At 45.3% G+C, this 12,288-nt stretch overlaps 1 protein-coding gene across 4 annotated transcripts in view; it reads right to left on the bottom strand.

Moving 5' to 3' along the window:
• LOC110498737 (carbonic anhydrase-related protein 10) overlaps positions 1–12,288 on the bottom strand; it is a 308,840-nt gene that overhangs the window by 14,148 nt on the left and 282,404 nt on the right. For all 4 annotated transcript variants that reach the window (XM_036955731.1, XM_036955729.1, XM_036955730.1 and 1 more), the window contains one exon: positions 4,093–4,188. In XM_036955731.1, the coding sequence (XP_036811626.1) occupies positions 4,093–4,188 (96 nt within the window). The remainder of the gene's footprint in view (positions 1–4,092; positions 4,189–12,288) is intronic.

Raw genomic sequence — 12,288 nt, forward strand, 5'->3', positions numbered from 1 at the left:
ATCTGTATGGCACAGCTGTCAATTTTTTGGTCCTTAAATGAAACTGGTATACTTGATTTTTTTCACAATTTTCTTCAACCAATTTTGGTCTTTAATGCAGAGCCGACAGATAACTTCCTTACTTTTCCCCCCTTCCACTTGCCTCTTCCATTTTTGCGGTAATGCTGCAATTAGTTGGTTGTAATTTTGGATGGAGCAGACATTTCTATTTATTTTTGTTAGCCTCATTGTGACAACTCCACTAGTCCTATTTATCATATAATTTACAAAGATTACAAAAAAATAAGTATATTTTTATATTAGTTGTAATATTTGTTCTGTCTTTTCTGGTGGATTAAACTGCAATTGCAACTAACTTTCCATGGCTTGTTTTAAAAAAAGCACTATTTTGGAAATCATTACACTTTCAAATAACCGAAAGTGAGAGGTTGTAATCTGGGAAAAGGGCCATTCTTGAACACGGGTAAGCCATTCTTACTATTCTGCTAGAGAACCAGTTCAGATTTAAGTATAGCTTTGAATGACTGAAGCCTTTAGTGAGTCGATTGATTTAATATCTTATCAGTTCTGCCTTCCGAATTCTTATTTATTATATAAATAGGCCCGTTTAATTTTGTCTGACCTGGAGTTCAAAATAAAATTTTATATTTTTTGCACTTTTAATATAAAAATAAAATCGTTAGGTGTAGGAAGGGCCATAAGCAAAGAGAAACTGGGATACGACTAAAGAGTTAATCAGGGTGATCTTTCCACAAAGACAGGTATTAGCCTTTCCATGATAGCAAGATGTTACCTATACTGAACAAAAATACGAATGCAACAAGTTGAAAGATTTTATTGATTTACAGTTCATATAAGGAAATCAGTCCATTTAAATAAATTCATTAGGCTCTAATCTATGGATTTCACGACTGGGCAGGGGTGCAGCCATGGGTGGGCCTGGGAGGGCATAGGCCCACCCACTTGGCAGCCAGGCCCAGCCAATCAGAATTATTTTTAATTTTTATTACAGACAGAAATACTCCTCAGCACCCCTCCACCCCATCTCAGACGATCCTGCAGATGAAGAAGCAGGATGTAGAGGTCCTGGGCTGGCGTGGTTACATCCATCTTCCATTGATGAGATAATTTCCTAACTTGCTTTGCCACACACAGAGGCTTTATAACTGTAGTGGTGCTTTGATGACTTGTGATTGGCCGACATCAACAACAAGCTACATGCGCCACTCAGCATATGCTATTTTCATTGAGCAGTGGAGAACATACTATAAACTTTTTATCCACAAGTCTCTGTCCATCGTCGTTGTAATCGACTGTGATTCCAAAATGTTCCCAAACTGGACATTTAAACGATAATAGAGGATCCTCCAAATCTGGTTTATCGATCCCACCCCTTGCCATCTACTGTTCCCTGCTGATCCTCACAAAAGGGTCAAAAGGGTCATTTAAGATTCAAATTTTGATTGCAACATGTGCATAGGCTGTAGTAGTTTTAATGGAATAGTCCAGTGTTTTTTCGGCTCAAATCTACTCATGAGGCAATGGCATACAATGCAGCGTAGGCTGCTTAGTGTTTATTTTTTTATGATGTATTCATTCTGGTTCACAGTTCGAACCGAAGTCCCCGTACCGAACGGTTTGGTATGATGACGTGTACGGTTACAGCCCTAGTTACTTATGTCTTCTTGTGTTTGCGTAATGTTCTGAGAACATGACTTTACATAGAACCATGAAGAAACCTGCATAAAACGTTATGCTGAAGTACTGAAATTCCAACAAATGAACACTGTTTCTTAATGTTCTCTGAACACATGTTCTCTCTCTCACCAGGCTCTAAGTAAAATATAGTTCTCAGAACTTTATGTGCTAGCTGGGCCTGCATTGCTTTTAGCTGTCCTGTAGGGCCCTAACTGCAGTCTAAACACTCAGGTGTCCACAGTCAGCTTGGAACACACTTCTCAGTTAAAGATGAGCCTTCTTTGTCCCCAGCCCCAGCATCCTAGCCCGTCCTCCATATGCACTCCTCCTCACAATTCCAATTGTCAAGATGTCTTGGTGGCAAAGTGATGAAAAATAAATGAATGTCCCTCGTCGCAACATTGCAAATTACTTCCTTTTTTTGACCTGCTCTGGAGGCATGCAGCCCCTCTCTCTCTCTCTCTGAACATATTTGCATGGAGTCTTTCTTTCTCTCCGAACATATTTATTGGAGAACGCACCTATGGGGTATTCTGCAGGATGTGACTAGAGAGTACTCTCTAATGTGTGAAGTAAAAGTAAAACAATATGGCTTTACGTCAATTCAACACCGTCACAACCTAGATAGTCAATTACAGTTGACAAAACTTTGCCAGGTAGATATGGCCCATGCTGAAGGTGACTCAAACTCCATTTAGTGTCTATCTCCACAGCTTCACTATGTCCTCCTCCATTGGGAGTCTGTTTCCACAGGTGATCCCACACAATTACAGTCCCCAATTGTCATTTCTAATGGCGGCTCAGGACACTGACGACCGAAGGAAACCCTTACTGGCAGTCTGAGTCCCTGAAAGGGTAACACGGTGTGTGCACAGGTGTGAATGGTCCCCTGGAAACCAGAAATTGATTCCTTGCGATACTGAAGGACACCCTCACTTCCCATCTCTTCAGCGGCTATAACAATGAGACAGGACTCGTCCGAGAGCCTTAGTTAGACAAGCTACTTCAAGATGGCTGGAGTTTGGCGTCATTACCAGGGAGGGCCAGACTGAGAAGAACTGGAGTGGATGAGAGGGTGAAGTGTTGATTGATTTCCGGATTACGTACCCCTCTGTCTGTTATAGTGGTGGGAGTGTGTGTGAGTGTGTACATGAAAAATGTAATTACATTTGGTGACTGCTCAAATCATAACTTCTACCACTACACATGTGGCTCACTCAAATATTTTGGCACGTGGTTTGGTCACAGATCTTTTTGTGCAACTGTGAGTGAGATTGCCATTCCAGTTGATCTAATCTGTTGTGTTATGCATGATGTATATCTCTGTGGCCAGTGACTGTGTTTCGTGAAAAAAAATCACGTTAACTGAGAACGGTTGATTAAGTTAGTAGTTCTCAATTCTCTCCTCGCGGATCTCCAGCCGTTCCAGAGCTAGGACAACTGGTTCAACTTAACTAATAAACACGCTTTCACCAAATAGTGCAGAAAACGGTTCATTATTCAAAGCTTCATTATCGGTTCACAATGCACATTAGTGACGTGTGCTGGTCAGCAATAAATAGCAGCATGTGGTTATCAGATAGACGTTCCCCCCCTATTTTTATCAAAACTACCATGGGGCAGCGATAAGTTGTTGGCTTTAGTAGCCTATAATCAGTTGGACTACCAGGTTTCCATCTTACATCATTCTTCCCTTTTTTGCTTTCAAGTGAACTATTCTTCAAAAATGGAATCTATTACATTATTCAGGATGCTTAAGACAGAAGCTTATACTATACTAAATAAAACACATTGGTTGAACAACAGTGCTGCAGAAAGTGTGGTTTCACATAAAACAATTGTCAAAATAGTGTGCCTTCAACAGGATTGGACCTCATTCCCTCACGACCCAGAATGTTCTATAGTTCCCTACTCTATCTGCTAAGCTGACAGTCATAGCAAGTCATAGCAAAAAATGTTTTGTTACAGTCTACTTGCAAATGTATACCTAAAATAGCTGCATTTATCTAGATACAATACTTTGCAAAAGGATCTTGTATTTGATTTTGATACATTGGTCTGTTTGGTCTGTTTGGTATTTTGTATTTGTAACTAGATCTATCTTTTGCCCATAACTGAGGGATAATTACACTGTGAATCTGGAACTGATGCAACGTGACACTCTGCCAAGTTAATTAGCCCGCAGGTAAATCCACAGGAGCCTATTCACAACTCGAATGGATGTCCTCGGTTAAATCACACTGTTTCTTTGAAAATAATTATCTTTGCTGCATGATAGTCTCTATTTGTCTTTTCACACGTTCATATGAAGAAGACTTTACATACAAATTCAAGATTCTCACAATTGATACATTGAGGCCCATCGTGAGGTCAAAGTTGTGATGTCATACTCACCTTCATAAATATAGACACTATGACCAGTCCGTTGGGGCTCTTGGCTGCCTCTGTGTAGTTTGTATACAGCTCGTGGTTGTAGTGTATAAGTTGAACCTGGAGATGGAAAAAACAAGTCAGGATGTCAGGAAAATGTCAGGAAAATGTCAGGAAAACATCTCTCTCAAGTGGCCTCACACATATAGACTGTATTAATGGTCATCAGGTCTGGTCTTGAGGCGCTCCAGTGTCGAGGCTTCTGTTCAAGCCCAGCACTAACGTAGCTTTTTCCACACCATAAAGTTGTGCTGAGCAAAGACGAATGAGTTATGTCTTAAACAAAACGCACTTCACACCTACAAACTCTTCAGAGACCAGGGTTGGTCGGCTTCCACTGTTCGTATCTTCTGCTTTTGTCAGCCTCTTGAAGTCGTGTCGAGGAGGGTGTCAGTAAAGTTCTACCCACACCTTTATGGTTCTGCAAGTTCTTAATGATGTGTTTATGTGGGCTGTGTCTATGCACAGCTAGCTCGACTGACCTATACAATAACAACTATTCAAAGAGAAGCCCACACTGTCTTTCACCAAATGTCTCTGACACCCAAAGGAACTGCTGAGAAAGTTCTCACTCACTACTTGTTATTTCACATATTTTCTACTTCTCTTGAATCTCGCACTAAGTGGGAAAAATGCTGTGTGCTTGCGGATAAACAAAGTGTATTCAGAAGTTGATTCTACACCATACATTTTCCCTGACCTCTCCTCAGTCTTTCTTGAGTTAGAGGTATTGTTGTTGGACCTTGAGTCCGTGTTTGGTTGTTGTCTGAGTCTCCAGTCGTGTGGCATTTATAGCCTATTAAAGTTTAGTGGTTGTTTCTTTCATCACATATATGTCTATGACTCGAGAAGAATTCAGTTTGAATGATAAGCTAAACAATAATGACAACAATACCCTTTTCTAATATAATCATTTCTCATATGTTTCAGCCCCCTTCCGTCTTACTTCCATAAAGAGTATGCTACTTATGGGGTAGTCCGATACATGTTTGAATACAGATTGGGATATGAGGACATCATATTATCTTTATTTGAATTTAATATTTATATTATGTCAACTACAAAGGAATCAAGCCTGATCTGATTACAAATAACTAAGAAGTTGACATTTTTCCAGATCTTTCCCCCTCTCCCTCCCCTTTCCCCCTTCCCTGGCATGGTGGCAGGCAGCAATATAAATAAACAAATTGTCGGAGGATAGTAATTAAGCAGAACTCTAATGGGGAGCAGCAGAGCGACAGTTCAACTATAAAAATAATCAAGGTGATGGGAAGTGATTAGGAGCCATGCTGATTTGATGAGAGAGAGAGAGAGAGAGAGAGAGAGAGAGAGAGAGAAAGAGAGAGAGAAAGAGAGAGAGAGAGAGAGAGAGAGAGAGAGAGAGAGAAGGCAGCCAGGCTCCACAACTCCCCCAGCAGGAGATTGGTAGAAAGTTTAGTTTGCGAGAGGTGAAGGCCTGGGTGAGCTGTAGAGGAGTTACATCACAGACACTGCCAAGAGCAACACACAGACAGACTGAAGGGCTGGGAAAGTAGTAATGACAAAAGAGTGAAAGGGGAGAGAAACAGACAAAGGATGGGGTAAAAGAGTAAAATAATAACCATGACCTTACACACACAAACAGGCATGCATGACCACAAAGAAATAGCAAATGGTGAAGTTCCTGCCATCAGCCATTAGTTTCCCACTCTAACCCCAGGTGTTCTGCCTGTTATCATGAGAGCCAGAGAGACTCTCTCAGGGCCGAGAGGAGAGAGAAAGAGAGAGTGGATGGAGAGAAAGAAAGAGAACAAGAGATAGAGACCAAGAGAGAGAGAGAGGAAGAAAGAAGAGTGTATGTATGTCAAAAGAGTGACAAGAGAAAACGATGGAGAAAGAGATGTCAGGGTTGCGTGCCCAGACAGTGTTGCTCTGGAGTGGGGCTCTGGAAGGCTCTTTATGGCGTGATGGCTGGACTAGGCCCGGGTTTGGGGAAATATGAAGACAGCAAGTCGATAGCGGAAGAGAGGTGGACAGTGCTAACAGAGAGAGTGAAAGGCGCTGGGATGGAACTGATTGTCCTCCCTCGTTGTAGTCTCATAAAGCTAACACACAGACAAGCTCAGTGTGGCACAGCACAGTACAGGGCAATCAGCCTCTGATCACTACCACAGAGCCGGTGAGGACAGGACAGCTTCTCTCTCTCTCTCTCTCTCTCTCTCTCTCTCTCTCTCTCTCTCTCTCTCTCTCTCTCTCTCTCTCTCTCTCTCTCTCTCTCTCTCTCTCTCTCTCTCTCTCTCTCTCTCTCTCTCTCTCTCTCTCTCTCTCTCTCTCTCTCTCTCTCTCTCTCTCTCTCTCTCTCTCTCTCTCTCTCTCTCTCTCTCTCTCTCTCTCTCTCTCTCTCTCTCTCTCTGTGCATGCTGGGAGTTTTTTGGAGTTTGAGTGTTTGGTGTGGAAAGCTCTATCCTAACTAACTTTCTTGATTCTTTTATTTACATGTTATTTTCTATGGTGGAGGAGGTTCTGCTCGCGGTCGGTGAACAGGTAGGAGCTGAGTTTATACATTCTGCTTCTAGAATGAACAAAGCTGTGGTTGTGTTCATGAAAAGGGCTAATTTGGTCGGTAGGCTAATTGCTAGCGGAATATTTGTAAGGGATGTGTTGGTGTCAATTTCACCTCTCTCTACCCCTTCAACAAGAGTTGTAGTGGCAAATTTGCCTCCGTTTATTACGGATGATCAAATTAGGAAAGAGCTGAGTCGTTTTGGTAAGTTTGCTAGCGGTTTCCGTGTACTGTCAGCAGGTTTTCAGGCAGATGCCGTTAAGCACGTTGTTTCGTTCAGGAGGCAAGTGTTTATGTTTCTGAACAATAATGAGCAACAGCTAAATGTGCATTTTAAAGTGAGGCATGGGGAGGGGCTCTATGCCGGTTTTGCCAGCACAGATAGTCTACAGTGTTTTGAATGTGGGGATTTGGGGCACAAGAGTTTTGCGTGCCCACATAAAGGCCATAGACAAGGTGAGGGTACAACGGCAGGTGGGGGAAATCGAGGTCAAAATGCAGGGGGTAAGGAGATGCAGATAGCAGAGGCTGGGCCTTGTCAGTCTAGAGATGGTGGTGTAGATGAGGCTGGGCCTAGTCAGGCTAGAGATGGTAGGGTAGTGGAGGCTGGGTCTAGTCAGGCTAGAGATGGTGGAGAAGCAGAGGCTGGCCCTAGTCATGCTATGGAGGGTGGTGTAGCTGAGGCTGGCCCTAGACATGCTATGGAGGGTGGTGCAGATGATACTGCGTCTAGTCAGGTAATTCTAGTGGATGAGGAGAGTATAGTGGGGAAGTGTAAGAGATTAGGGGGGAGGAGGAGGGTGTCAAGAGGAAAAAGAAAAAGGGTGTGGACAAAGGCACCATGGAAATGTTGCCTGTTGCTGTGGGTGAGGCCCTAACCAGAGAGAAAGGGCAGGTGGTCAGGGTGGGAGATAGAGAAGAGGAGGAAAGTGAGTCTGAGGAAGAGGATGAGGAGTTATTTTTTTCAGACTCCTCTTCAATTGGCCCGGAGCTGACAGCCAGTCAACCCGAGGGGTCTAAGTACAAATTGAGAGAACTGACAAGGTTCCTGAATGAGACTAAGGGGAAAAAAGTTAATCTTGAGGCTTTTTTTCCTGATCCTAGAAAGTTTGTAAGATCAGTACAACATGCTATGAGAAATGAGGGGCATGGTGTCCTCTCACCCAGGAAACGGTTTAGGTTGAGGAAGTGGGTCACAACAGTGCGTAAAGGTTTACCTTCAGACACTGTTTAGATGTTTAATTCCTTACTGACACTGGGGCTTTTTGAACTTTGCTATTGGTCTATTTCTCTGCTGGCTTTTCTCCCACTTCTTATGGAGACTCTTCGGGTAGGCTCGCTCAATATAAATGGCGCCAGAGATGCGGGAAAGAGGAGTGTGTTGGGTGAATATGTAAAACAAAAAAAAGAGTACAGGTGTTGTTTCTGCAGGAGACGCATAGTGATGTGGTGAATGAAGTTGATTGGGGGCTCTGGTGGAAAGGGGCATGTGTGTTGAGCCATGGGACAAATCTTAGTGCAGGGGTGGCAGTCCTTTTTGCACCGGGTCTGGCTGTAAAAATTTGCTCCTCAAAGGAGGTGTGTAGGGGTAGGTTGCTTGTTGTTAAAGCAGAAATTAACAACATGTGTTTTGTCTTTATAAATGTGTGTGCGCCTAACACAGGGAGAGAAAGAGGGGTTCTATTTGGGAGTCTTAGACAGGAACTCTCACAAGTAGCGCCTGAGGAGACGCTGGTGATCGGAGGTGACTGGAACTGTACAATGGATTTTACAAAAGACAGAAATGGGGAAGAGCCTCATTCAGTGTCAGTGGGAGTGTTAAGGGATATCTTTAATCAGTTTGACCTAGTGGATGTTTGGAGAACTAAACATCCAAACACAAGACAGTATACGTGGGTGAAGGTTTTTGGGGCTAGGGTGAGTGCAGCTCGACTTGATCGTTTTTACATGTCCAGGAATCAGAGCAATAGGCTGCTGGGTGCTACCATTCTCCCAGTGGGGTTTTCGGATCACCACATAACCATGGCTCGGCTGTCTATTTCACCAGGGCCCCGGCAGGCATCTTATTGGAAGTTCAATGTAAAGCTCTTACAAGATGCCACTTTTTGCTCAGGTTTCCAGACTTTTTGGGAAAGATCGGGGCAGCGAAGAGAGGAGTATGAGTCTCTGAGTCAATGGTGGGATGTGGGGAAAGTGCAAATTCGGCTTTTCTGTCAACAGTATACTGCTCTCTCATCCTCAGAGGCTAGGAGAGTATTGGGGGAACTAGAGCGGTGTATTAGTGAGATGGAGGTAGAGATGGTGGGGCAAGGCAATGTAGGCCTCCAGGCTAACTTAGCCGAATTACGTAGGGACCTGGGCAGTTTTTTCCAGGTTAAAGCAAAGGGAGCACTTGTAAGAGCTAGGTTCTCCATGCTCAAGGAGATGGATGCCCCCAGCTCCTTCTTCTTTGGTTTGGAAAGACAGAGCAGTGAAGCCAAGGGTATGCATTGTCTACGGCTGTCTGATGGGCGGGTGACCTCTGTGGTGGGGGAGATGCGGGAGCGGACTGTGGAGTTTTATACTGAATTGTATAGGGCAGAAATGTGTGATCCTATGTGTGCTCAGGTCTTGTTCGCAGGACTCCCTAAGCTCTCTCGGGCACAGAGGGATGAAATGGACATTCCTCTGTTGTCACATGAACTGGCAGAGGCAGTAACCCAGATGTCCCCCGGTCGTGCACCCGGGGTCGATGGACTTCCAGTGGAATTTTACAAAAAATTCTGGGGAACAATTGGACAGGATTTATTTTGCGTGTTGCGTGAATGCGTCGGGGTAGGAGAGTTGCCGATGAGCTGCCGTCGGGCGGCTCTGACTCTCCTGCCTAAAAAAGGGGACTTGTGTGAACTTAAGAACTGGAGGCCTGTGGCATTACTCTGTGCGGACTACAAGATTTTGCCAAGGTCCTCTCTAACAGACTGAAGTCCCATCTGGACTCTATAATACACAAGGACCAGACATATTGTGTACCGGGACGCTCAATCACGGACAACTTGTTCTTGATTAGGGACATGTTGGACTTGTCGAGAGGTTCTAATGTGAACTTTGGACTGGTCTCTTTAGATCAAGAGAAGGCTTTTGATAGAGTGGATCATGAGTATCTGTTTAATGTGATGTCTGTGTTTGGGTTTGGGAAGAGTTTTGTGACCTGTGTGAAGCTGTTGTATGCTGGGGCGTCATGTATGGTTAAGGTGGGAGGGGGGCTCAGTAGGCCAGTCTGGGTGAGACGGGGCATTAGACAAGGATGCCCTCTATCTGGGCAGCTGTACACACTAGCCATTGAGCCTTTTTTAGGACTGCTACGCAGGAGACTGCGGGGAGTGTGCTGGACAGGCATGGATGTGGTGACAGGAATAGCAGTCTCAGCATATGCAGATGATGTTTCTGTGATGGTCAGGGATGGGCAAGATATGCAGGAACTAGAGACCAGTCTGAAGGTGTACGAGGGAGCTTCATCAGCTAAGGTAAACTGGGGAAAGAGTAAAGCTCTGTTATGTGGGGTATGGGGGGATAGGGCTCCTCCTCTGCTTCCAGGGGGTTTGCAGTGGGGTTGTGAAGGGCTTAAAGTGTTGGGGGTGTACCTGGGCTCGGAGAGGTGGGTCAGCAAGAACTGGGAGGGGCTGTCACAGGCAGTGGTGTCAAGACTGGCCAGGTGGAGGTGGCTCCTGTCCCAAGTGTCATATAGAGGGAGGGTGCTGATAATCAACAACCTGGTGGCATCTTCCTTGTGGCATAAACTGGCTGTCCTCAACCCCCCCGCCGGTCTGCTTGCAGACCTGCAACGCAAGCTGGTGGACTTCTTTTGGTCGGGACATCACTGGCTGAAGGCAGCAGTTTTGTACATGACCGTCCACGAAGGAGGACAGGGCCTGGTGGAACTGGAGAGCAGGATGGCTGCTTTCCGACTAAAGGCGGTGCAGAGACTGCTGTACCACACTGATGTTGGCTGGAGGGAACCAGCATGCGCGCTGCTGAGGAGAGCTGGCGGATTAGGGTTGGACCGGCAGCTGTTCCTCATGAAGCTGGAGAGGCTGAGTACAGCAGGTCTCTCAGAGTTTTACTCTGCGGTGCTGAGGGCCTGGCAGCTGCTAAGGCCCACACGAGAAGGGGGTGTGGAGCCTGGGCAGTGGGTGTGGGAGGAGCCTATCTTCCACAACCCAGCCATCCCTTTGAGATCGGTTCAGTCGGCCACCCTGCAGAGGCAACTGATGGCAGGGGGTTTAAAAAGGCTAGGTGACCTGAGACTGCTGGGAGAGGAGGGGTGGAAAACCCCGGAGGTCTTGGCGCAACAAACAGGAATAACGTCTCTTAGGCTGCTGGAGAGATTCCTGGAGGAGGTCCAGGAGGCACTGTCTGAGCCGGTAAGGGGGGTGTTTGAGAGGCCAAAGGGAGAGGGGCCACCAATGTTCCCGCCACTGCAGGTGACGGCAGAGACTGGAGACTGGCAAGGAGGTCTGGAGGACTTGTTAGATTTTAACACTCCGAGCCTGGGGGAGTTTGAGGGGGTGGGAGGTAAAGCCCTCTACAACCTCTGCGTTAAGGTTAGGAGCATTACAAGCCTAACAGGAGTGAAGGCACATCAGTGGCAGGGGGTATGTGGGGCGGAGAGTATGGTGGGTTTTAGATGGAGGGTGCTCTACAAACCCCCAGTACCAAAGAGGTCAGGGGACCTCCAGTGGAGGGTTCTTCATGGAGCCCTGGCCACTAACAGCTGGTTGGCACGGGTTGATCCGGGAATTGGGCAGGGGTGTCCTTTCTGTCAAATGAAAGAAACTGTAATTCATGTGTTTTCTGTGTGCACCAGGTTAATGCCATTAATGTCTCTGTTGGAATGTCTGTGTGACAGGTTGGGGGTGGTTTTTGCTGTTGGGATGTTTATAATGGGATACAGGTATTCGAGTAAGGAGAAAGAAAAATGTGTTTTGTTGAATTTTCTGTTTGCAAAGTTAGCTATTTGGCTAACAAGGAGGAACAGGGTTAAAGGTGGGGGGATAACAGACCCTTTACTACTGTTTAATGGGATGGTCTCTGCGCGCCTTAGGGTTGAGTTTGAGTTCTATAAAATGATCAAATGTGTGGAGATGTTTGAGGAGATATCGTGTGTTGGGGGGGCTGTCTGTATTGCTGGGGAAGATGTTTTGGATATACGGTTGTAGGAGAGGGTTTTTTTGTCTCTCTCTCTCTCTCTCTCTCGGTGCATGCTGGGAGTTTTTTGGAGTTTGAGTGTTTGGTGTGGAAAGCTCTATCCTAACTAACTTTCTTGATTCTTTTATTTACATGTTATTTTCTATGGTGGAGGGTTAATGCAATATTTATTTTTAGCGGTATCCAAAGTTTTTTTTCAAAGTTAGGGTGGAAGAGGACAGAGTAACTTTCTTGGGGGTTGGAAGGTGTAGTGTGCGCAATGGCTTCTCAGCCTAGCGCGGAGGAGACGCTGTCGATACAGCAAGTGACCATTCTCAACCTCTGGAACAGTTAGAATGCACACGACGGAAAGGAGTGCGCTCCGTCTTTCATTTAAAAACATTTTTAATTCACATTTTCCAGATTTAGTTTTTATCCACGTATACAAGTTTTGC

Source organism: Oncorhynchus mykiss, chromosome 20 (assembly GCF_013265735.2).
Source record: "Oncorhynchus mykiss isolate Arlee chromosome 20, USDA_OmykA_1.1, whole genome shotgun sequence".
Taxonomy (NCBI): domain Eukaryota; kingdom Metazoa; phylum Chordata; class Actinopteri; order Salmoniformes; family Salmonidae; genus Oncorhynchus; species Oncorhynchus mykiss.